Below are 25819 nucleotides of genomic sequence, written 5' to 3'. Positions count from 1 at the left end.
AGCTTACAAAATTTTAAGAAAATCCTTGGATACAACTAAATGCAAATGAAAATTGTATTTTCTGCTGTGCAAACTATGCTCATCAAAGACAAGGCCAACAGGAGCTCAACAGGAAGATGGTTAATGGCATGATATGAAAAATATTCACCCGAGAGGGAACTCAGCTGGTATTTAAACACACAATAGAAATGCAAATTAAACTTGCTATCTTTCCTGTATCAGATGGGCAAGGCCACATTCCTTGACAACCATTGTGTAGGTGAAGCATGAAGAGAATGGAGCACCGTGCAGAAGGGAGTGTAATTTGGTACCTTTATGAAGGGTGATGTGGCAACATCCCTGAAAATTACAAACGCAAGAACTCATTGACCCAGCCATTTCTCTTCGAAGAGTTTATGGCAGGGAAATACCAAGATCATGTGTAAACTGATTTAAACTACAGTTATTTCCACAATGTGGGGATAGTAGGAAAATATCAGAAATAGCAGGAGTGACCTAAATATCTTTCAGTAGGGGGTTGGTTAACGTAGACTACTGCTAGAATATAATTCTAAGAACTTCTTTCTGTACAGTCTATGGAGTGATCTGGAAGTCATCATAAGGGGTGGGGCACCAGCACTTATGTGTGTGTGTGTGTGTAGGTCTCTAAAGGGAAGTGGAGGCAGGTTTTTCCTGGGGTTCATGCTTCTGCTAAAATGGAGCCAGTTTTCTACCTTGGCCGGGCAGGCACTCTGCAGAGCCTGGACTGGAGCCCAGCAGCCCGGGACCATCTCCGCCTGGCTGCTGGCATTTCATCCAGGTGGGTAGAAGAGAGAATGGAGAAGCTAACCACCCAGTCCTGCCAGCCTTGGCCTCCTGACGTGGAAAGAAAGCAGTGAGAGGGGCCGGAAGGGGTCAGCAGACTGTGCAGTGGCCAGCACACGGGTCTATCCCAGGATAGCAACGGCAGGGATGATGGAGAGACTTGGAAAACCGCAACTTGAGAGAGGACATCTAGGGACAGACCAAAAGCAGGAAAAGGGGGAAGGGATCCTCTGCCAGTCATCCTAAGAGAGGGTGGCATGGCCACGCCTGGCTCCTGACCTGCCCTCTCCCTAGAGAAGCAGGTTCCCTGTGAGGCTAGAGAGCTTGCTCAGCTCCCCTGCCCCAGGCTCCTAGCCAGCTACCCAGCTATGCCCTCAACCCCTCCACTCTACAGCAGCTAGTGGCCCAGGGCCTCTGTCCTGGGAGGGAAATCTTCCACCCTCATGGCTAGATCCCATACATACACTGGCCTCCTGGAAGAGGCTCTAGTTGCCCTAAGTTCCTTCCTGTTTGCTGAGTTTCCATTCCCTTAGCAGGCCTCTGGGCTCTTGGTCAGGGACCACTCCTCCTCTCTGGGACTTAAGGAAGACCTTAAAGAGCATCTCATTTGGAGGTGTTCCCCCTCTCAGCAGCAGGTGTGACCAGTGGAGGGGATATTTTCCCCACTTGGTCTTTTGTAGTTCTGCGCTAGATCAGACAGCTGTCTTTGGGGTGCAGGGAGATAGAGAGTTGAACCCTCCTAGCCCTCTACATAGGGGCTCAGCTCCTCTTGTCCTCCCCTGGGCGTGATGGAGGCCCAGAGTCAGAGTTACTCCTTATCTAGGTGAGGTTCAGGGGCCCTGGTTCCCAACCATCCAAGGTTTATGGGGAACACCCATCTAACCCTACCCACTTCCACACTAGACCTGTTCCCCGTTTCCTCTCAGGGGCTGCTATTGGTAAGGTTTCATTCCTGGACATCTGTCATTACCACTGCCACCGAGGCCAAAGCTCATCCCTATCACTTCTCCCTATGCTGCCCACATTCCCTCTCCCAAGGTATTTTTGTGGGGGATGGGTAATTGAGTGCAGGGGCTTGGCTACCCACCAGCCCAACTCCAGAAAAGGGGGACTCTCCACCTCTAGATTGCTATAGCAGATGGAGGGGAGTGTGCTCTGTGATGATTAACGAGAGAGTGTAGAGGTTAGCATCTTTCCCATTCTGTCACAGAGGGTAGCCATTGTAAGTCCTAACCTGGGGTTCTCTGTAAGCTTTTCTATTTGCTTGAATTAAAGAATCTTTGTCCGGGAGAAAATATCCCTATGTGTTTTATGGACACACACACACACACACACACACACACACACACACACACACACACACTTTATTGTATACTTGCAACAGCAGGTACTTACCTGACTGCACGTGACTGGCCATTGTTTCCTGTGTTCTGTATGCATGCATGTTGTGAGGTAATCACCAGAGAAGACCACTTACTTGGCCATGTTTCAAGCCAATAGAAAGTCTTTAGGGACTTTGTTCTTGTTGGTCAGGTGCTGCTGCCCATGTGCCAGGTTCCAAGGCCCAAATGATACTTCCATCATGGCATCAGCTGTGCTAAGGTCTGGGGACCTGTTGCATGTACCCACTCATTTCATCACAGCAGCTCTGAGACCGGTGCTATTATTATCATAGTTTCTGGTTTACAGGTGAAAAAATGGGAGCATAGAGGGGTCAAGTAAACTGTGAGAGCAGAGAGGGGGTGGCTGAGAGGCATGAACACTGAATGATGGGACAGAGAAGACTCTCCATTGAACTCTTTTTTTTTTGTACTATTTTAGTCCTGGATATTTGTTTATTGCTATGATAGCTGCTCACATGTCTATAAGAAAAGTTTATTGAACTCACAGTTCAGGATGGTCAATGGCAGAGTGTCAGCATCGGCACATGGGAAAGCAGGAGCAAATGAGAGAGAACACGTTACCAGACAGCAAATCTTGAGGGAGATCTCAGCTCCAGGTGGAAAATCAGAGGGTAATTCACAAGTTAGGCTCAGGCCTTTATAGCCGTAAAGTAAAGGAGGACCGTGCTACAACCCACAGACCCAGAGAAGCTAAGTAACAAGGAGGGCTCAAGGGGGTGGTGCATTAATTTCACTGTGAAGGAGAAATAGAGCAGACATTGTCAGTGGATCGGGGGAGGCATCTGGAAGGGGACTGGGGATGGGAACAGGAGGAACAGGGTAGGAGGAGGATGGAGGGAGAGATGACCTGAGTCAGGGGGCATCTCTGGGATGAGCTAGAAACCTAGAGCAGTGGAAACTTAGGAATCTCTAGGAATCTGAGGGTGACCCTAGCTAAGACTCCTAGCACTGGGGGATATGGAGCCTGAACCAGCCACCTCCTGTAACCAGGCAAGGCTTCCAGTGGAGGGACTGGGACACCAAGGCAGCCACCAACCCTTTGACCTACAATTTGTCCTGCCTACAAGAGGTACCAGGATAAAGATGGCACGGAAGTTGTGGGAATGACCACCTAATGACTGGCCCAGCTGGAGACTCATACCCAGGACCCAGAGGTGGGATACCCCAGAGACCTAGGATAGAACCAAACACAGCTGGAGGAAAACAATGTCAATGTAATGATGCCTAACGATATTCTGCTATATTCAAAGATTGGTGCCTAGGCCAACTGTCATCAGAGAGGCTTCACCCAGCAACTGATGGAAACAGATGCAGAGACTCGCAGCTGAACACTAGGCAGAGCTCAGGGAATCCTGCGGAGGATGGGGATGAAGGACTGTAGGACCCAGTGGTGTCAAGGGCACCACAAGAAAACCCACAGAACCAACTAACCTGAGTTCATAGGGGCTCACAGAGACTGAAGCAACAACCAGGGAGCCTGGATGGGACTGGCCTAGGCCCTCTGCACATATGTTACAGTTGTGTAACTGTCTTTATGTGAGACTCCAAACAGTGGGAGCAGGGGATGTCTCTGACTGTGTTGCCTGCTTTTGGGACCCTTTCCTCCTACTGGATTGCCTCATCCAGCCTTAGAAGAGAAGGTGCCTAGTCTTGCTGCAACTTGATATACTATGGCTGGCTGATATCCAGGGGATGCCCGGCTGTATCTGAAGAGAAACAGGAGGAGGAGTGGATGGGGCAGGGGAGAGGGAAAGTGTGTGGGGGGAGGAACTTGGTAGAGGGGAAGGAGGAGAAACTTTGGTTGGGGTGTAAAAACAAACAAACAAGAAAGCAAGCAAACAAAGAACTAACTTTGAGGAGAATCGCTCCCAGAGACCAGTATTCCCTTCTGGAGGGCAACATTTCAATGACCTTAGGACCCTACAAGGCCACACTTCTTAAAGGTCCTACAATGTCTCACATTACTAAGCTCCCAACACACAGACTAGGGGAACACACTTAAACCTTGTACAAATTGTAGTTAAGACTCTGAGAACGAATTACCTGTCACAAAGACAATGGGATAGAAGGATGTGTGTGCTGTGGACATTACTGTTTTATGTCCCTCTCTCAAGTGTCAGGCTGGGGGCAGTGCTGTGTAGGGACACTTGACCAGGAAACAGAACATCTGGGGAGGGGTCCAATCTAGCATTAATGTGTCCCTCTGGACACTGGTATCATCTTTCCAAAAATGTGAATATTTTCAGGTTGTGTGTATAAGGGGTCCAACTAATGTTAAATTATGTCAGTGTTTTGTAGCCAATTTGATAGTCTAACCCGCCTTAGAAACTTTTAAGCATATGACTTCATAAATGCTTACATTTTGACTTAATACAAGACAGGGATGAATTTGGATATCTGTCTTATATAATTCCTAACTTAACTGAATGCTTAATTAAAAAAAAAAAAAAAAAGAGCCGGGCGGTGGTGGTGAACGCCTTTAATCCCAGCACTCGGGAGGCAGAGGCAGGTGGATTTCTGTGAGTTCAAGGCCAGCCTGGGCTACAGAGTGAGTTCCAGGAAAGGCACAAAGCTACACAGAGAAACCCTGTCTCGAAAAAAAAAGTAAAAAAAAAAAATGGGAATGAAGCAGAGCAGTGGTTCTCAACCTGTGGATCCAAACCCCTTGGGGGGGGGGTCTAATGACCTTTTCACAGGGGTCCCATATCAGATATTCTACATATCAGAAATTTACATTATGATTCACAACAGTAGCAAAATTACAGCTATGAAGTAGCAATAAAAATAATTTTTTTATTGGGGTCACCACAACATGAAGAGCTGTATTGAAATAAAGAATTGCAGCATTAGGAAAGTTGAGAACTGTTGATATAGAACATCTGCCAGGATGTGGCATTAGTAGTGTGGAATATCCCAGTGTCATCCCAGGGAATCAAACGTTTTTGGGAAGTCACCACTCAAGGTAATTCTGATGCGATTCTGATGTGAGCCTTAGGAACTCTGGGTCCAGCGACGGTTCAGGGGTTCCTCATACCCCAGGCTTCCTATTGGGTCAAACACTGGGATCCACATCAGGTCCAAGTTGTGCATTTCCCATTCTTGTTCATCTTTTGCCCTGTCCTGAGCCTGCCTAGCCTTTCTTAGAGATGGCCTCCCTTCCAGCTCATCTCCAAAGGAAAGGGGAGGGGCTGTGTTATTTGGCCCAGATTCCCATCTGTACCCCTGTTCCCTTATGCTCCTGAGGTTGCAGCCCCTTGGCTCTGGGGTTGCCACCGTCTTCCCTAAACCATGGCAAGGTTCCAAGGTTCAAAGTGGAGACAGGAATGTTCACACATTTCAGAACTTGTCCTCGGAGCCTAATCTGTGAATGCTCATCTCTTCCCCAAAACATTCGATTCCCTGGGATGACACTGGGGTGTCTCACTCTAATGCCACATCCTGGCAGATGCTCTCCATCATTCCCACTTTTTTTTTTGTTTTCTTCTTGACACCAAGCATTCAATTAAGTTAAGAGTTCAATTTAGTAAGAAAAACCATGAGAAGAAATCAAATCTCAGGGAAGATTTTAACTGAGGTTGGTTGCCTAGATGCTGCATAACTACACAAAATCTGTAGCTATGCTGACGGCAGTTGAATCTTTCCACTTATTTAACATTCCAATTTTAATTTTTTATAGATTCACTTATTTTATGTATATGGGTGTTTGGTCTGTGCTCATGTACCGGGTGCTCATGGAAGTCAGAAAAGGGTATTGGATCCTCTGGAACTGGAGTTGCAGATGGCTGTGAACTGCCATGTGGGTGCTGGGAACTAAAGCTGGGTTCTCTACCAGAGCAACCAGTGTTATTTATTTATTTATTTATTTATTTATTTATTTATTTATTTATTTATTTATTTTCTATCTATCTATCTATCTATCTATCTATCTATCTATCTATCTATCTATCTATCTATCTATCTATTTTACATCGCAGCTACAGTTTCCTCTCTTATCCTCCCATCCCTCCCCATTTCCACTACCTCCACCACCAAATCCACTCCCCTTCCATTTCTGTTCAGGAAAGGGCAAATCTCCCATGGATATCAACAAAGCATGGCATATTAAGTTGTAGTAAGACTGAATACCTCCCCATGTATTAAGGCTGGGCAAAGCAACACAGTATGAGGAATAGGGTCCCTAAGGCCAGTAAAAGAGTCAGAGACAGTTCCTGCTCCCACTGTTTGGAATCCCACAAAAAGACCAAGCTACACAACTGTAACATGTGTGCAGAGGGCCTACGTCAGTCCCATGCAGGCTCCCTGGTTGTTGCTTCAGTCTCTGTGAGCCCCTATGAACCCAGGTTAGTTGATTCTGTGGATTTTCTTTTGGTGTCCTTGACCCCTCTGGCTCCTAGAATCCTTCCTCCTCCTCTTCTGCAGGATTCTCCAAGCTCCACCTAATGTTCAGCTCTGAGTCTCTGCATTTTTTTTGATCAGCTGCTGGATAAAGCTTCTCTGATGGTAATTGGGCTAGGGAGCAATCTATGAGCATAAGAGAATACCATTAGGCATCATTACATTGATATCTTTTTTGGTTTTTTTTATTTTTGTTTTTGTTTTTTGGTTTTTTTTTTGGTTTTTTGATACAGGGTTTCTCTGTGTAGGCTTGCGCCTTTTCCTGGAACTCACTTGGTAGCCCAGGCTGGCCTCGAACTCACAGAGATCCGCCTGGCTCTGCCTCCCAAGTACTGGGATTAAAGGCGTGCGCCACCACCGCCGGGCTACATCGACATCTTTTTTTCTCCAGCTGTGTTTGGTTCTATCCTAGGTCTCTGGATCATCCAGTCTGTGGGTCCTGGTGCTCCAGGCAGTGTCAGGGGTGGACTCACTCTCCAGGAGTGCATATGGGTTTTAGACTGGACCTGTCATTGACTGGCTACTCCTTCAATCTCTAGGCTACCCTTACCCCAGGACATCCCATAGGCAAGTCAGATTATAGGTCAAAGGTTAAGTGGTTGGGTTGGTTTCCTACTCCTTCTTGAAGTCTTGCCTGGTCACAGGAGATGGCCAGTTCACACTACATATCTCCTATTGCTAGGAGTCTTGGTTAGGGTCATCCTTGTAGATTTCTGGGAGGCTCTCTTGCACCAGGTTTTTACCTGACCCTGAATGCCCCCCCCCCCCCCCGACTATTTCAGTCACCCCTGAACCTGATCGCTCATGTTCCCATCCCCACCCACCCACAGTCCACTCATGAAATCTATTCTGTTTCACTTTCCAGGGAGATCTGGATGTCCCCTATGAACCTTCCTTGGTTCACTCTGGGTCTGTGGATTGTAGTGTAGTTTTCCTTTATTTTACAGCTAATATCCATTTATGAGTGAGTACATGCCAAGTTCATCTTTCTGGGTCTGAGTTACCTCATTCAAAATCAGATCTAAATAGAGAATTCTCAACAGGGGAATCTTGAATGGCCGAAAAACACTTGAAGAAATGTTCAGCATCCTTAGCCATGAGGGAAATGCAAATCCAAAAGACTCTGAGATTCCATCTTATACCTGTCAGAATGGCTAAGATAGAAAACACAAGTGACAGCTCATGTTGGAGAGGATGTGGAGCAAGGGGAACATTCCTCCACTGCTGGTGGGAGTGCAAACTTGTACAGCTACTTTGGAAATCAATATGGCAGTTTCTCAGAAAACTGAGAATCAATCTACCACAAGACCCAGCTATACCACTTTTGTGTACCCAAAGGATGCTCGATCATGCCACAAGGATATTTCCTCAACCATGTTCATAGCAGCTTTATTTATAAAAGCCAGAACCTGGAAACAACCTAGATGTCCCTCACTCAAGGAATGGATAAAGAACATGTGGTACATTTACACAGTAGAGGATTACTCAGCTGTTAAAAACAATGGCATTATGAAAGTTTCAGGCAACCAATGTTTGTAAGTGCTGAGCCATCTCTCCAGCCCTTCAGTGTTCCAATTTTAATAAAATGTTTTGGTTTTCGGTGATTGTCTCTCCCTTTCTCCCCCCTCTTTCCCTCCCTTTCTTCTTCCTCTTTCCTCATTTTCTTCATTACTTCCTTTCTTCTTTCCTCTTCTCCTTCCTCCTTCCCTTCCTCCTTTTCTTCCTTCCTCTCTTTCCCTTTCCTCCCTTTTCCCTTCCTCCCTCACTTCCCCTTCCTTTACTTTCTCCTTTTTTCTTCCTTATTCTCTCTCCTTCCTTCCTTCATTCCTCCTCTCCTTTCCCATTTTTTGCCTTTACTTCCCCCCTCTTTCCTTTTTCTTTCTTCCCCACCTTCCTATTTTCTTCCTTTCTCCCTTTTTCCTTTCTTCCCACTTTCCATCTTTTCTCTCTTTTTTCCTGTTCATCTTTTCCACTCTTCTTACTTCTCTCTTCATTTCTCTCTCCCTCCCTCCTCCTCTCCTTCCCTCTCTCCCTCCTTTTCTTCTCTCCCTCCTTCTTTCCCTCTCTTCCTCCTTCCTTTTCTCTTTCCCTCTCTCCCTCCTTCCTTCTTTCCTTCCCTCTCTCTTTCCTTCTCTCATTCCTCCTCTTTCCCTCTTTCCCTTCTTCCTTCCATCTCCTTTTTCCCTTTCTCATTTCCTCCTTCCCCTTCCTTCTTTCCTCCCCTCCTCATTTTCTTTCCTTACCTCATTTCTTTCTTTTCTCTCCCTGCCTCCTTCCCCTTCCTCATCTCCATCTTCCATTAAGGAAAGGCCTGGGGCTGGGAGTAGCAGGTGCTGCTCCGAGCTTTCCTGCCTGTGTAGAGAGAAGTGTGAATGTTCAGCCCATGGCAGCCCAGAGAGAATGTGGCTCCCCAGCCTTCTGCAGTTTTATGGTGAGTCTATCTGCATTTCACAAGTCAGTTATTACTCGTGATTGATGCTCACCTGCCAAGCCTAAACAAATGTGCAGCACACATCCACATACCTCACACAGACACAAATATTTGCTTTGCTCACATGGTTGGGGAGAGAATGCCATTCTACCTGGGAGGGACCACAGCATCAGATCCTTGGCTACAGCCTCCTTGTGGACAGAAGGCTCATCCGTTCTTATTCTTCTAGTTTCTTAGGGTCAGCATCCATGAAAACAGGCTATGTGGCCAGTGGAGTCTCCTTTTTGCTGTGAGAGAAGATTCGGGAGAGGAGCCAGAACAGATTCTTTGGCCAGCTTCTCCTTCCTCTCTCCAACCTGGCTAATGACAGGTCTTTTCCCAGATGTATTTTTACCCTCTGGACAAATAGCAGTTGGGACGAGTGGGGCTTTTTTTTTTATGAGTTGAGGTACTCACGGCTGGAAAATAAACAGCCAGCTAATGAGACGTTCTTATGGAAACCAGCATAAATAATAACAAAGCAAACATCCTGTCCCCTGTGCCAACACCCCTGGGTGAGGGGATATAAAAGCTGCTGTCCAGCTGGCCACTGTCAGACCTAGGGGAAGCTCGGCCGCGTGTGTTCCTGACCTGCGACCTGACCGGCTGGGACCATGGGGTGCTGCCCGGGAGACTGCCTCAATTGCTGCTCCCAGGAACAAGAGTGTTGTGAGGAGTGTTGCTGTCAACAGGGCTGCTGTGGCTGCTGCGGGTCCTGCTGCGGCTCCTGCTGCGGCTCCTGCTGTGGCTGCGGAGGCTCTGGCTGCGGATCTGGCTGCTGTGGGTCTGGCTGCGGGTCTAGCTGCTGTGGATCTGGCTGCGGGGGCTGCGGAGGAGGCTGCGGAGGAGGCTGCGGGGGCTGTGGAGGCAGCTGCTGTGGTTCCGGGTGCTGTGGCTCCTCCGGGTGCTGTGGTCCAGTGTGCTGTCAGCCTACACCTGTGTGTGAAACGAAATGAAGACCTTCCCCCCTATAACTGAGGCAGTGTTGGGGACACCCTCTGCCTACTCCAGATGGAGACCTCCTCATCTCCTGACTCCTTCATACCTCCAAGACAGTGACCTGCCTGTCATGTTATTTCTGAGAGGAGAGCTTGCCCTGGTGTCTGAGGCATTCTGGACCAAAGAGCCATTTCCTGGCAAGAAATAAAAGCTGGGTTCCAATGAGGTGGTCACCAAGTTCAATGTTCCAGGCTTTGTTTGCATGGAGTCAAATGCCTTGCAGCTATGAGACATTCTCTTACTCTTTGGACCTGTTGGTTCACCCCAGCTTTCTGCTCCTCTGAAACATTGTCAATCTTTTAATAAATTCAAGCATGCTGGCTACCCTCTCAGTCCTCTGGCCTCTTCCTTCAACCCTCCCAGGGCCTACTAGGAAGATTTAAGATGGCATCCACCTAGGGACTGCACAATATACTTTGCTGATCTCCTGCAGCAGGGTCTTGGGAGGCTGGTTAGAACTGTAGATTCTGGAGCCCTCCCTGAAACATAAGGGATGCTTTCAGGGTGTGGCCTGGGGATCTGTGTTTTTAACAGGAACACAGGTAATTCTCTACCTGGCAGGTGGAGGTTTAGGTAGATTGTAGACAGAAGCCTCTGTGTGCAGTGTGAGTTTCACTTAGGGAGACTTTGACCAATACCTGGGTGTCACCATTAACTGTGGTATCCATCAGCTCCAGGACCTGGGATGCCTGAAGGCTGTGTTTCTAAAAGCTGCAAGGTAAATGCTGATTTTACTGTATTTAATTCCAGTCAGGATCCATGCCTATTTTCTGTTTTCTGGTTCTAGGGTGGTTTTGCAGAACTTCAGGCTTGGCCTGAATCTTGTGGCAAAGTCAGAGGAGGAGGCTTCGGTAAAAGAATGTTGGTGCTTTATTTTATTTTATTTTATTTTATTTTATTTTATTTTATTTTATTTTATTTTATTTTATTTTATTTTATTTTATTTTATTTATTTGTTTTTTTCAATGCTGGAGATTGAACTTAGAGCTTCAATTGCAGGCTAGGCAAAACCTCTACCCTTGGGCTGCATCCCAAGGCCCCCTTTTATTTTTTTATTGTGAGACAGGGTCTCACTAAGTTGCCCTGGCTATCCTTCAACTTGTAATCCTCCTGCCTCAGACTCTCATGTGGCTGGCATTATAAACCCATCCCAGGTTGGTTGTGAATGTCGGGGATTTCTGCAGCCAGACTGTGTAGATGCGCAGTTTCTGAGGATGTTAGTGTGGGGCTCAGATCCTCCTTCAGTCTCATGTTCTGGTCCTGGCTTCCTCCCGAGGGGCAGGCTTTCTTTTTCTTTTTGTGTCCTGGACCCAGCTGCATTCACTCTACTGAGAGGAAGAAAAGGACACATGTACTGAAGGAGCCTCGCTGGGGAGTTCAAGCTCAAGTAATAGTGGATTCAACCCCTTGTTAAGAACGATTTCAAGTGACACATGGGTTAAATAAAATCCATTCTTGCACCAAGAGAATAGTATTTATTTCCACTTTTACAAAGGAAAGCGAGGGATGACAGGGTCTCACTATGTAGCCCTAGCAGGTCTGGGACTCCCTGTGTAGGTCAGGCTGGCCTTGAATTTGGATCTGCCTACCCCTGTCTCCTTAGTGCGGGGATTAAAGGTGTGCACCACAATTCTTGTGTGTGTGTGTGTGTGTGTGTGTGTGTGTGTGTGTGTGTGCATGTATATTCCTGACTATAAACAGATAATGATTCTTAAAAGGATCCACACCATAGGAACACAGAGAGGAGAAGTAGTCAGCTGACTGCTCAGGTTTCTTTACTGACAAGTGTTTCAGGAAGCCCCCCCCCCCCCAAGCATATTCACAAGCACAAGCGGGAGGCTGCTGTTTCTACTGTGTTGCCTTTATTATTTTTTTTTCTGTTTCATTAAAAACAATCTCCCAAAACGTATTCTTTGAGAATTTCATAAGCTTCTATAGGTCAGTGTATTTTACTGCTATGTAACTTACATACTGTTAGATGCTACCACTGTGGTGCCCAGTCCCATGAAACCTGACGATTGTACATACTGTTCTTGTGGCGTCACTGCTGCGTTCTGTTCATGGAAGGCTCCACCACTCTCCAAATTCCCTGGTTCCTTCTTTTAGTAGTTCACCCTCCTCAGCAGCAGCTATCAGCTCTTTATATTATGAGGCACTCTCCCATGTCTAGTATTTCATTAGGAAAGAAGTCATAAGGTGTGTATTCTTCTTACTTAATGCAATGGCTTTGGTACTCCTTCAAATAGCCAGTATCCATAGTTTCTCTCTCTCTCCCTCCCTCTCTCTCAACCCAGGTGCCATGCTCCTGTGTATGACTGCACATGTGTATGTGGGTGTACATGCATATGTGGAGGTCAAAGGGCAGCCTTGGATACATTCCTTGGGCACTGTTCACCTTTTCCCTTTTGAGTCAGGGTCTCTCACTGGTCTGGAACTCCTTAAGTAGGTAGACTGGGTGGCCAGTGAGTTCCAGGGATCCACCTCTCTCCACCCCCTTACCCCTGGGATTACAAGAGCTTTCTACTGGTACCAGGCTTGTTTTTTAAAAACAGAGGTCTTGGGAATCAAACTCAGGTCCTTGTTCTTGTGCAAGTACTCCACTGAGCTGGCTCTCAAAACCCTAGTTTTTTCTTTTCTTTTCTTTTCTTTTTTAAAATTTAATAGTATTTTATTTTATGGAAAGATGATATTAAAAATTCACCCATCAATTGAAAAGCACTTGAGTCATTAATCATTTTTGGTTGTTGTAAATAAAGCTTTCAGGATCATACATGTATAAATTTTCATATGAACATATGTTTTGATTTACTTTTTGGAAAAATATCCAGGAATTGTACTTTTGTGGAAATGGCAATTGAATATTTAAACATGTAAGAAAATACCAAATTGCTGCAAAGTGGTTGCATCATTTTATATTCCTATTAGCCATGTCTGAGAGTTCCAGTTGCTCCATGCCCCTGCTAGCACTTGATATTATCAGTCTTTTTACTTTCAACCATCTCAGATGTATTTCTATAGCCAATTGCGCTTTCAATTTGGGGTTTTCTTATGGAAAGCAACTGTATTATTTCAGTCACTTTTTATGTATAACTGGCCTTTTAAAAACAGACTTTTCAGTCCCCAGTACAAGCTCACAGCTGCAGAAGGAATGGGACAATGGGACAAGCCTGTCTAAAGACCAACGGCTCGCACTGAGTCTCTGTGATTCAGAGCAACTGATCATTCCATTGCTCATGGCCATGGCACTTGGATGCCTGAGCAGAGGTAGTGATTTCTTTGAGTTACCTGCAAGGGTTACCCTTCTTAGCTGGACACAGAGGTTCTCATTTGTCCATTTAATAAATGGTCATTGTGCACTGCTTATGTATCAGTCTCGACTCTGGGTGCCAGGCATGTGGCAGTGAATAGACAAAGTCCTTGCCCTTATGGCACCTGGATGATGCTAAAGGGTGAAGAATGCTTTAAAGATGAGTCAAGTAGGAACAGCCTACATGGTCAGAAAAGCTGCCACTTCATTTATAGGGGGGGTTCATTGAGTAGATAAAGGATAAAGGACAATGCCCTCCCAACCAGTTCTCATCAGAGAATTATGATTTTTTTTGTTCGTTTGTTTTAGTTATCACCAAGTACAATTTCATCACTGGCTTAGCTGAGGAAGAGAAGCAGATGGAGAGGACCTATAAATGGTAGGGAGTTGACGAGCTCTCTACTTCTCCCATCCCCACAGCTCAAAAGCCTTATCTCAAAGAATGGTGATCCCCTCTAGTCTCAACCATGGACACATCTAGATTCTTTTGCCATAAAACCTCTCCCACTGGTCTAGTTCAATGAGCTTCCAGGTCCAGGTTGTCACCAGAAGGCTTTTGGATAATTGCTCAGCCTCCTTATGGTTTCTCTGCCTATAAACTTGTCCTCTTTCTCCCATCCCCATAGGTAGAGATTTCTAAAATAGCAAACCCCTTACTTCCTTGATTAAATCCCCAAGTACCATTACTAAATCTAATTTCTTACTCAAGACCTTCTATAGCTTGGGCCCTTCGCTGTTTCTTCCTGTCTCCTGTGCTCTTCATCCCGACTGTTCCAAACTGTATTAACTGTCGGACTATTTCCCAAATGTATCCTGCTCTTGAGTCTTTGGTTTCCACAGACTGAGATTTTTCATCATCCCTTGAGGATGCTAGTTGGCCATCTTATTACTTGAGGAAGCTTTCCTAACTTCCTAAAATCCATATGAAGATTTTCCCCAGTACCCAAAGCTCTTGCATGTCCCTCAATTACAGTACTCATCACAATACGTTACAATTGCTCATGGGTGTGTAAATCTCTCTTTTCACCTGCACCTCATGACTGAAATTTCTGGTCATTCTTTCTGTATCTCTCCAGTGGGCCCCAGTGTTGTCCTAGTTGATGGATAAACCAAAGAGAAACTGAGTGAATAATGACATAATGCATAAAGGGAGAGGTGAACAATGGTCAACCTTCCAGGGGGGGTTAAACTGCACCGATGATGAAAACACAGGCAAGACTGGCCACTCATTGGGCAAGAAGGCTTATCTTTGGTGCTTGGAAACCTGTGGTTCATTTCTCACCTCATCTCAAATAGCAGCCAGGAGGAGTCTTGTTCACAGTGCCTGAGGAACCAACCTGGAAAGCCACATTGTCCTTTCATTTCATGGAGCCTGGAAGTATTGTCCTTTTAAAAAAATCAGTATTTGCTCTTCCTGGAAGTGGCCTGAGGTGACCTGTGAAGATGGTTGGCTATTCTCTTGACCCAGAAAACACTACAAAAAAAATCAGGCAAATCAAGTGGTTCAAACCTCTGTGTTCACTTTAAGAACACCCATGAAACTGTCCAGGCCATCAAAAGTGTGCATATCCGAAATGCCACCAACTGGCATATTGGAGAGATGTCACTTTAAAGAAACACTGTGCTGGAGTCGGTAGGCGTGCCCAGGCCAAACAGTGGGGCTGGATGCAGGGTTGGTGTCCAAAAGAACAAAAAAAAAAAGAGTGCTGAGTATAAAAATGCACAGAGTAGTGCTGAACTTATGGGTGTAGCTGTAGCTTCTCTAGTCACTGGACATATCCGGTGAACAAAGTAGCTGAGATACGCTGACACTCAGAGCTCGAGGCGGGATTAACCTGTACATGCGCTCCCCCTGTCACATTGAGAAGACCCTCACTGAAAAGGAATCAATTGTTCCAAAGCCACAAGAGGAGGTTGCACGGAAGAAAAAGATCCCAGAAGAAATGGAAGAAACAAAAACTTATGGCATACGAATAAATGCAGCAACAAAATAAGTGCAGAAGAATGCTCAGACAACAATATTTTTACAAGTCTTTATGTTGTGTGCATGTGGGGGGTATGCATGGAGCGTGGCATATGTGTGGAGGTCAGAGGACAGTTTTCAGGAGTGGGTTCTCTCCTTCTACCATGTGAGGCCCCAGAATCGAACTCAGGTTGTAAAGCTTGATGACAGCCACCTTTACCCCCTAAGCCATCTTGCTGGTTTCAGTATCTTTCTTCTAAGAGCTCTCAAAATCTCTCAAAATGGGGTCTTTTCTGTGTGTAAGCTGGAACAGTGCCACCGCCATACCCTTGTGCCCACCACACACTGGGAATGGGCACAACCACTCAATCAGCATCTGAGACAAGAATGCTCTGGAGATACACTGAATGTTTGCTTGATTGAGATACACATGGGAGGAGAAGACGGAGAATGTATGTCTAGCACTTTCCAGGGACAGATGGAACAAATGCTCATGGGTAGGGCAGCTAATAGAAGAGGATGGAAGATGGCATCACTGTTTGAATCTATTGTATGTGACATTGATGATGTCTGCTGAGAAAGCTCAGTTTTGGAGCAAGTGACATGGCTCATCAGGTAAAGGTACTTGTCACCAAGCCTGATGACCTGAGTTCAATCCCCAGGATCCACGTGGTAGATGGCAAGGACTGGCTCTTGAATTGTCCTCTTACTTCCACAGGTGTGCATGGCATATGTATGCACACACATATACGCACACATGCATTGTAAATGAATTCATTTTTTTCCTATAAGACATTTGAGCGGAGCAGTAGTGGCTCATGCCTTTGATCCCAGCACTGGGGAGGCAGAGACAGGTGGATCTCTGTGAGTTTGAGGCCAGCCTGGTTTACAGAGCGGTGAATTCCAGGACAGCCAGGGCTACACAGAGAAACCCTGTTTCGAGGGTTGGGGAAAGAAGTTCGGTTTGCTGAAAGCCTACATGGGGTGAGGACTGGAGCAACCTTCATCAAGTGACTTAACTTTTCTTTTCCTGTCTCCCCAGTTCTCCATCTGTCACTGGGTCTCAGAGGAAGGCTGTGGACCAGAGACCCTGACAGTTCAGTTTGGATGTCCCACCCACGACGGAGCTCCTCACTGTGCATCTCCAACCCTCCCTGGGTGCCTCTGCAGAGCTTATCGTGACAGTGTAGTAAGCCTGCTCCTGGCTTGTTTGCCTGTTACAGGGTAGGTGATCATACTCCTGTAGACATCTGAGCCTAACCGAGGAGTCGAAGTGGAAAGGTAGAAGGCAGGTAAATTATAAGCTCCTTTCTTCTTTCCTTCTTCATGATGCTAGGATATAGAGACCATCCACTGTGGAAGTGATGATGCTGATCCCAAGACTACCTGTAGCTTCCAGGATCCCATATTTAGCAAGTCAGTAAATAAACATCTTCTTTATGGGCAGGCAAACAACTTCTAGGTCAACAGACGTTGGCATAATAAGAGGTTCCTCCAGAAACGGGGCCCAAACAACAAGGAGGAAAAGAGGCAGGGGCCCCCCAAACAACATGCACCAGTGAGGGACTATATAAGGGAGGGCCTTGGAGAGATGTCACACTCAGGCAGCTACCTCCCAGCACTCACTAGAAGCAGAGGTACCTCCACCATGTCTGGCTGCTGCTGTTCTAGGAAATGCCCCTCCCTGCCAGCCGTCTCCCTCTGCTCTACTGAAGTGAGCTGTGGAGGACCCATCTGCCTACCGAGCTCCTGCCGGAGCCAGACATGGCAGCTAGTGACTTGTGAGGACAGCTGTGGCTCATCTGGCTGTGGCTCCCAAGGCTGCCAACCTTCGTGTTCCGTGAGCAGTTGCTGCCAGCCGGTGTGCTGTGAGGCCACCATCTGTGAGCCTTCTTGCTCCGTGAGCAGCTGTGCCCAACCTGTGTGCTGCGAGGCCACTGTTTGCGAGCCTTCTTGCTCTGTGGGCAATTGCTGTCAACCTGTGTGCTGCGAGGCCACCATCTGCCAGCCTTCCTGCTCTATGAGTACCTGTGCTCAACCTGTGTGCTGTGAGGCCACCCTGTGCCAGCCTCCTTGTTCCGTGAGCAGCTGCCAGCCTGTGTGTTGTGAGACTACACCCTGCCAGCCAATCCTCTGCTTGCCCGCATCCTGCCAGCCTCTGATCTGTGAGCCCAGCTGTTGCTCAGCTGTCTGCACAGTGCCTGCTTCCTGTCAACCAATGGTCTGTGAGCCCGTGGTTTGTGAGCCTGCTTGCTGTCAGCCCGTGTGCCCGACACCCAGCTGCTGTCCATCTGTCTGCTCTGCAGCCAGTAGCTGCCAGCCAGTCTGCTGTGGCTCCAGTGCCTGTGAGCCACCTTGCTCAGAGTCCAGTGCTTGTCAGCCAACTGCCTGTATGGCTCTGATGTGTGAGCCTGTTTGTCTCCGTCCTGTCTGCTGTGTTCAGAGCCCTTGTGAGCCATCATGTGTCTCTAGCAGCTGCCAAGACTCCTCATGTTGTGTCTCTAGTATTTGCCAACCTGTCTGCCCTGAGCCCAGTCCTTGCCTACCGTCGGTGTGTGTGCCCAGCCCGTGCCAACCTTCCTGCTACATAGTCAAACGATGCCGTTCTGTCTGCTGTGAGCCTGTTTCCTGCCCATCTACCTCCTGCCAACCACTCTGCTGCCGACCGGGGTCCTCGGCATCTGCCGTCTGCCAACCAGCCTGCCCCCCTCGCACTTTCTACATACCCAGTTCCTGCAAGCAGCCTTGTAGTCCAGTTTCCTGCCGCCCCATCTGCCGCCCCATCTGCTCTGGGCCCATTACCTTCAGGCAGCCATATGTGACATCCATCACGTACCGCCCTGCCTGCTACCGCTCCTGCTATTCCATCCTGCGCCGCCCCACCTGCCTGGCTTCCTACTCTTACCGCCCTGTCTGCTCCCGCCAGCCTTGCACCGATTCCGACAACTCGAAGCCTGAGTGCAAAAATTCGACTTCCAGCCAACCCAACTGTGCCGACTCAACACCCTGCAAGACAGAGGTCTCAGATGAGACTCCTTGCCAGCCCTCCGACGTTAAACCCGCCAGCCCGATCACCCGTGAGGCTGCAGCTCCCCAGCCTGCAGCCGGCAAGCCTGCTGACCATTGAGCCAGCTTCAGCTCACCAATTCCTGCCAAGCAACAGCCAAAAGCCATAGAGAAACCAGGAAAGCCCTGTGCACAGCTCATTATGACTTAGCTAGAATCTTTTCCTTCCTACACTGCCATCCACCACCTACTATGCTTCATAGAACTCATCAGAAGTGCCAACCTCCTAGGGGCCCCAGTGAAGGCCTCCTGCACCGAGAAAGGAATGGCCTTGCTTTCTGATGTCCTTACAAGAGGAGAGCTGCTCTGCCACATCATTGGGCTCTTTGCTACTCAAGATGCTTTCTGTCCTCATGCATTGTGTTCCTTGGGGGCATCTTCGGCAAGATATATAATCGTGCAATAAAAGTAGCAAAGTTGAAGTGACACACTGTTCATGCTCTTCTTTTAACGTGACAGTCTCATCAGAGTCAGGCTTCAGCTTGGAGAGAGGCTCTCCCCAGCCTCCTTCTGTCCATCCTTCCTTCTGTTCATCCATGCATGCCTCCATACACTCATCCTTCATCCATCCATCCATCTCACCATTCCTCCCTTCCTTCTTCCAAAATCTCTTCTTCTTTTTATTCACCTGTACCTTCATCCATCCATCCATCCATCCATCCATCCATCCATCCATCCATCCATCTGTTCATTCATCCCACAATCCGTCTATTCCCTCCTTACCTCCACTCATTATTCCTTCCATGTATGTTTTCTCCTCTTCTTCCTTTTTCCTTCCCTCTCTTCTTCCCTCCCTCCCTCCCTTTCTTCCATCTCCCCTACCCCCTCCTCTTCCTTTCCACTCCTCTCCTTCCCTTTAAAGATGTTATTGTTCTCTCTTTTCCTTCAATTATTTCTTCCTTCCCTCCATCCCTTCTTTCTTTTTCTTCCTTCCTTCCCTTTTAAAGCATCTATTGTTTACTAGCTTCTTTATATTCCTCATTCTTTGCTTTCTTCCCTCCCTTCTTCCTTTCTATTCTTCCTCCCTTCATTCTTTACTTCCCACCTCTCTTCCTTAATTCCCCCTCCCTTCAAAGTGTCCATTGTTCTCTCCCTTCCTTCTAGTCTTCCTTCCTTCCCTCTTTCTCTGTCCCTCCTTTCCTTTTCTCTCTTTTGTCCTCCCTTCTTTCTCTCCCCTGTTTTTCTCCCCTTCCTCCCTTTATCTCTTTTTTCATCTCTCCTTTCTTCCTTCCTCCTTCCCTTCTTCTCTTCCTCCCTCCCTCCCTCCCTCCCTCCCTCCCTCCCTTCCAACCTACTTATCCTTCCAACCAGTGGCCATTCTAGAACAGCTGCTATGTAAGTGACAAGGATAGTGTTATGCTCTAGGAACGAAAGACAGAAGTCTCAGTGCCCAGTCTTTGGGCGATCACTCTGTGATGTGGTGACACACAGCGATGAGACAGTTACTATATTCCTTTATGCCAAGCAGAGGGCTCATATCCTGTGGTACAAGAAAGAATGGACCAGGTACAGAGAAGGAGGGGCTTTCTAGGAAGGAAAAGTACTTACAAAGGAATGAGGCTGGGAGCTCACGAGGTGACGCTTGGCCAGAGGTGTCCTCAGAGGGAAGATAAGCCCTGAGCCTGGGTAGCAGGCAATAATCTTCCCAGAGAGGTTCTTGTGTGCTAGATGGAGGCTTGGGCCGGTAAAGGGCTTGTGTGAAGGACTAAGGGCCTGTATGCAGGGCAAGGACATGAAGAACAATGGGTTTTGGAAAGTCTCTCTGGCCTTGGCATGGAGAGCTCAGTGGGAAGACATGGCCCTGGATGCAGAGAAAATGGAAGAAAAAAATCTCTGGGGGTCAAAGAGGGATGAAAACAACAAATGGGAGTCTTGTTTGCAGGAGGAAGGGTGGGGCAAGGGGGGTTCTTGTGGGAGGGTTTATGTTCTGCTCCCCACAGACACTCGTCATTCCAATGTCACCTCTTACACCTGTCACACTCATGCACATGGTCCCTTCAAAGCAGCCACATCCTCTGCACACAGAATGGAGGGTGGTTTCCTGCCCTCTATGTCTAACTTGAACCACCACAGGCACAGGAAGAGGACAGGCCAGGGCTTCTCAGCTTTGTCACTGTGGGCATTTGGATGGGACAGTCGCTCACTGAGGAGTCTTGGATATCATTAAACATAATTCCTGGTCCATTAACCAGACAGATGTTGCCAGACATCCCCAGGGAGTCCAGAAATCAGCCACAGGAGAATCAGTAGATTTGGTGATGGCAGAGGGAGAAAGTCACTGGCAAAACTTATCTGCACATGGGTGGTGGAGGTACTGCCATAACAGGACATTAGGATTTAGTCTCTCTCCTTCCAAAGTCACAAGAGCAGTTAGCCAGGGTTTCCAGCCTCTGTGTTAGGCATTAGACTTAGAGTTTTATGTAAATCACTATTATTCTTCAAGGTGGGATTTCTCCCTGCCCTGTTTCTCCTCTATGTGTAAGATGAAATAAGCCAAGTGCCAATGAAGAGATACATAAAATGTGGTTTAATTAATACAACAAAGTATTATGCTGCAGCGAAAATAAATGGAAGATATAGCTACATGCAGTAACACTGGTGATTCCCTAATAATGATGTTGATTGATTAAAATAATCGCTAGAAGATCATATGTGTTTCTAAAGTATAAAAACAATCCATCCATATATATGTATGGATATACACACATATAAATACACAGATACAAAGATATACACACACACACACAATATATATATACTTTCAGGGTAGTTGCAGCTAGTAAGTAACAAATTATTTCAAACTTATAGTTGGGTAGAAAGTTTTTTTTTAAATTATATTTGATCACTATATGAGATGGAGAGAGAAAGAGAGAGAGAGAGAGAGAGAGAGAGGCAGAGAGGGAGAAGCAGAGGGATTGTACGCAGTGAATGTGCATGTATTGTGCAGGTGTGAGTGTGCGCTGCAGCCAGAGGACTTCACTGGTCCCACTCCATCACTCTGACTTATTTCCTGGACACAAGAACTCACACTGAAGCTGGGCTGGTGACCAACAAACACTAGTGATCCTTCTGTCTCAAACTCCAACCATAGTGAGGTCGTGAGCACCCACAGCCATGGCTGGCTCTTTATGTGGCATCTGAACTCTGGTCTCCACGGCTGTTCAGGCAGCACTCCTAAACACCGAGTCCTCTCTCCAGTCCCATTGTTGAATTTCTTGATGCAGTCAGGAAATGTCTGTGAATGACATTGTCAATGTCTTCAGTGCCTTCAATCACATTAAGTTGATTGAAAATAAAAATCTCTCTTGATTGGAGTACTTTTTTTTTTAAAGGAAGCAAAAACAGAATCACTTAGAGAAAATATAGATGAAAAATGGAGCTTTCTATCCATGCAACTGGTGTGTCTCTGCACGGAATTTCATTTTTTCAAGTTGTAATTGATGTGACTTTTCACATATTTTTATATTTTCTAGTTTGGTCGACTTATTTGGTGAGACTAAATGTATTTCTCTTAGGAGACGAAGAACTTGGGGGTAGACGCCTTCCAGAATAAAGCATATTCCCCAGCTTTCCAAGTTATATAGGGGTGCATGACATCTGAAGTTTTAAAGATGACAGAGTGAGCATCATGAAAAGGTAGATGCCAGAAGCCATCCATGCCATGACAGGAAAGACAGTGATAGGGGAGGGCTCTTCAGTGGCAAGGGTGAATGTCTTCCAGACATGACTCTCATTAGGGGCTTCTCTTCTTTCAAAGTAGAGGGTAGAGAGGGAGCCAATAAGACAGGATTCCATAGCTGCTCCTTTGCCAAGCCCTCGCCAGAATCTTTAGCCATTTCAGCTCTTTCGGAGGCAGCTGACTTAACCTAAGAAACATCAAGGCAGTTTATGATGGCTCGGTACTTTGAAGATGCGGGTAATGAGCAAACCTGTTCCACAGAATGAGCTGCAAAGCCAGAAGTCAAGACTAGCCCTGCCTGCCATCCTACACCATCATCTTTCCGTTCCACTGCATGCCTCCAGCAGGAATGAGGCCAAGATGGGCACTTCTGTGGGATGCTGGAATCAGTCGGTGGTGCAGCACCCAGTTGAGCCTAGAGGAAAAAGAGAGAGAGAGCACCACACATTTTTCTTGGAAGACATTGCTTGAACTTTAAAAGGCTTTGTGGAGAAGATCTGGTATTTCTGGTTGTTGACATTTTATATTTGTGGAATTCATAAGCTGTTGACCTCCATTTTTATGAGTTAATACTCCTTCACGAAATATCAGAAGCTTTGTTTTTCTTCCCCAGAAGTTTTTGAGAAGTTTCTCATACCCTGGTTCAGGCTGACATGGAACTTACTATGTGACCCACACAGGGCTTGAACCTACAGCAACCCTTCTGCCTTAGCTTCCCAAGTATTAGAATTATAGGGGTGATCTGCCACGCTTGACTAAATGTTTGTATTTTAAATTTCCGAATAAAAAGATTATCTTTGGGTGTATTACTAATTAGGGGTAAACATTGAACTCCTTTGAGTCAGCCAGCACCACTCTGTGTTGGGGAGATGACCTCCATTGCAGGGCCTGGACATGCTGCTGAGGAATGTGTGAATGCCATTCCTCAGCCTCCACAGTATGAGTCCTTTTCTCTGCACCTCCCCGGGAGATCCAACTGAGCAGAGATTTTGGCAATGATCACTCTGGATTTGAATTTTGTTTTTAATCAAATTCAAACTCTGAGTTTGTTTTGCTACTTTTAAAATGGAGATGCCAAGCATACTAGCTAAGGTCATTTCAAGGATAAATGAAGATACCACCAAGGGCTTAATCATATATGGTAAGTGTGCAGTGAATGGAAGCTTTAACAGCTGTTACTTTTTGGCAGCAATTTGAAAGCTAAGATTCTGTAGAGAGGGGGCACATTTAAACACCCTCGGCTTCCACCAACTCATTTTCTGTTCTCCGTCTTTGTTACCACACCTCTCAAGAGATTCCGTCAGTGCATCACCTGATCCTAATGGCACAGACCTGCGTACTGGAGGAAGAGCGGCTTCCGCTTGGAGGAGGCCTCCTGATGAGAGGGTAGTGAGGAAAAGCCTGCGTTGGTGAGGCTGAGAAACAACCTGTAAAGGAGACAGCTCATTCCACAATGGCATCCGCGCCTCCAAATTCGGCAAAGAGAACTCCTGGCTCAGCAGACAGGTTTGTTATTTTTAAGTGGGGGCATCTTCCCCAGCTCCTGAAGCACTAATCTGATGTTTATATGCAAATGAATAAGAACAATAACAAGGAAAGATGCTGTGGGTGGTGCCAACACCCCAGGGAAGGGCTATAAAATCCCCTTGAAACAAGACGCTTTTTCAAACGCAGACTGAGCTTGTACTTGTAGCTTCCCAGCCAGGCTAGCAGGGACACCATGACAGACAGCTGTTGTCCTGGAAATCCCAAGGCTGTCCCACCTGTGCCCACCATCTCCACATGCTCCAATGGTGGCAGCATTAGAAATGCTATCCGTTTGCCCAGTTCCTGCCAGACCAGGACATGGCAACTGGTTACACATCAAGAAAACTGCAAACCATCCAACAGTGCCCCAGATACCTCTGAACCTGTTTCTTGTCCATCAACCTGTTTTCCAGACACTTCCTGTGTGGGTTTTGTTTGCCAACCCATAGGTTCACACACAGCCTGCTGTGCACCTGACACCGGTGGGCCTCCTCATCCAGCTGCCTCCTGCCAGCCCTCTTGTGTGGAATTTGCTGGTTGTCACACGACGACAACATGCTGTGATAATAGCCCCTGCCACCAGAGCTCCAGCCAGGAACCCGTCTGCACATCAGGGTCATGCGAAGCATCATGTGGGCCATCCACCTACTGTGATGATGGATCCTGCCAGCCATCCTGCTCTGAAGCAACTTCCTGTGGTGAGACTCTGTGTCTACCAGTCAGCTGTGAGGCTGGTCCATGCCAACCAACTTGCTGCCAAGGAGGGTCACATCAACCCATCAAAGGTGAAGGTCAGCTCTGCGAGTCAGTTTATTACCAACCTATCTGCTATATTCTCAAGCCCTGCCAGTCAGCTCCCTGCATGCCTGTCTCCTGCCAGCCATTATCTTGTATGTTCAGTTCTTGCACTCAAACTTGTTGTGTGCCCGCCTCTTGCCAGCCACTTCACTGTCAACCAGCACCTCCAGGCTCCTGCATCTGTCAGCCGGTGGTTACCTGCCAGTACCCGTGTTGTGCAAAGAGCAGTGGTAGATCAACTTCATGTGTTATGGTTTCTAGCAGACTGACTTGCGGTGGACCCGCTTCCAATCAGAGCAGCTGCCAATCTGGACCCGCTTCCAATCAGAGCGGCTGCCAATCTCCTTCTTGCCCGCCCCCTTGCTGTGTGACTGGTTTAGGCAAACCTTCCAGCAATGGCCCCGGTTGCTGTCCACCAACTTCTCCAAATGTGTGCCAAGCAGGCACCTGCGCTCCCGCTTCCTGACAACGTAGCTGTGAGTCCAGCCTCCCTGAGGCTCATCTTCACAATGGAATACTTCATAGCTCTTCTGAGGATGTGCTACATACAGTCCACAAGCGTGGAGCCATCCTGTGGGTGTCTGCCTCCAGCCCTGCACAGACGCTGCCCTCCCTGGCTTTCCTGGAGTTCCGACCCACGTTCTCTCTCAGTGCTGGGGAGAGAATGCGTCAGCTCTGAGGAGATCATACCCCAGGATGACATGTCAGCAGGCATGATCTTCTCAACAGCACTCATTTCCCGATGTCAGTTCATTTCACATCAGCAAAGTCTTCTCTCCAATTCTCCTTTCTTTTGATTTTGCCTGGTCTTTCTGGAGACACTTTTGCTGCCAACTGCTAATAAAAATGTGAGTGGTTAAGTGAGTGGTTAATGAGTAAGACTTACAGACTGCTTTCATTCCTTTCCACACTGTACTCCTTTGGATTTCATTAAGGTCATGTTTGAATATACTGACCCTGAGCCCTCTGGTCATGGGTCTGCCTTGATCTCCATGGGTAGCAGGTGTCTGGAACTACAGATGCTCAAGCTGTGAGGAAGGATAAGTAATTATCTGGTTTTTAACCTTTTCACCACCAAGAACTCTTTGGAACTGAGTGATCTCAGTTTCCCCATCATGAGTGGGTTTGAAAAACCCAAGACAGAGATAATTCAGGAAAGCTATAGATTAACATAAACCTAGGGGATGAGTGTGGAGTCGTATACCTTTAAACCCAGCACCCTGGAGGCTGAGAGGATAATGAGCTCTGGGCTGCCCAGGGTACATAAGGAGATGCTGTCACAGAAGTAACTGAAGTGACCAGGAATGCAGCTGATTGGTAAGATGCTTACCTGTCATGCATGAAGCCCTGGGTTAGATCCAAAGCACCTCATAAACCAGGCATGATAGTGCATGCCTCCAATCCCAGC

The 25819-nt window shown here is 47.1% G+C and overlaps 3 protein-coding genes across 3 annotated transcripts; all 3 read left to right on the top strand.

The window, feature by feature from the left end:
* The first annotated feature begins 9686 nt into the window (after window positions 1-9686).
* Krtap17-1 (keratin associated protein 17-1) lies at window positions 9687-10330 on the top strand. Its single transcript, XM_006992857.3, has one exon. The coding sequence runs from the start codon at window positions 9687-9689 to the stop codon at window positions 10026-10028; it is 342 nt and encodes a 113-aa protein (XP_006992919.1). The 3' UTR covers window positions 10029-10330.
* A 6659-nt stretch (window positions 10331-16989) lies between these two features.
* On the top strand, window positions 16990-18468 carry Krtap16-1 (keratin associated protein 16-1). The gene has a single exon (XM_006992856.3). It carries the CDS (start codon window positions 16990-16992, stop codon window positions 18466-18468), a length of 1479 nt encoding a protein of 492 aa, XP_006992918.1.
* A 5338-nt stretch (window positions 18469-23806) lies between these two features.
* Krtap29-1 (keratin associated like protein 29-1) lies at window positions 23807-24877 on the top strand. Its single transcript, XM_042283473.2, has one exon. The coding sequence runs from the start codon at window positions 23807-23809 to the stop codon at window positions 24875-24877; it is 1071 nt and encodes a 356-aa protein (XP_042139407.2).
* Window positions 24878-25819: the final 942 nt, after the last annotated feature.

This window comes from Peromyscus maniculatus, chromosome 8 (assembly GCF_049852395.1).
Source record: "Peromyscus maniculatus bairdii isolate BWxNUB_F1_BW_parent chromosome 8, HU_Pman_BW_mat_3.1, whole genome shotgun sequence".
Taxonomy (NCBI): domain Eukaryota; kingdom Metazoa; phylum Chordata; class Mammalia; order Rodentia; family Cricetidae; genus Peromyscus; species Peromyscus maniculatus.
The sequence above is the reverse complement of the archived record's forward strand: the minus strand, read 5'-3'. Positions and strand labels throughout refer to the sequence as shown.

Coding starts and splice junctions, on each gene's coding strand:
- Krtap16-1 (XM_006992856.3), top strand. CDS start 16,990: ATGTCTGGCTGCTGCTGTTCTAGGAAATGCCCCTCCCTGCCAGCCGTC.
- Krtap29-1 (XM_042283473.2), top strand. CDS start 23,807: ATGACAGACAGCTGTTGTCCTGGAAATCCCAAGGCTGTCCCACCTGTG.
- Krtap17-1 (XM_006992857.3), top strand. CDS start 9,687: ATGGGGTGCTGCCCGGGAGACTGCCTCAATTGCTGCTCCCAGGAACAA.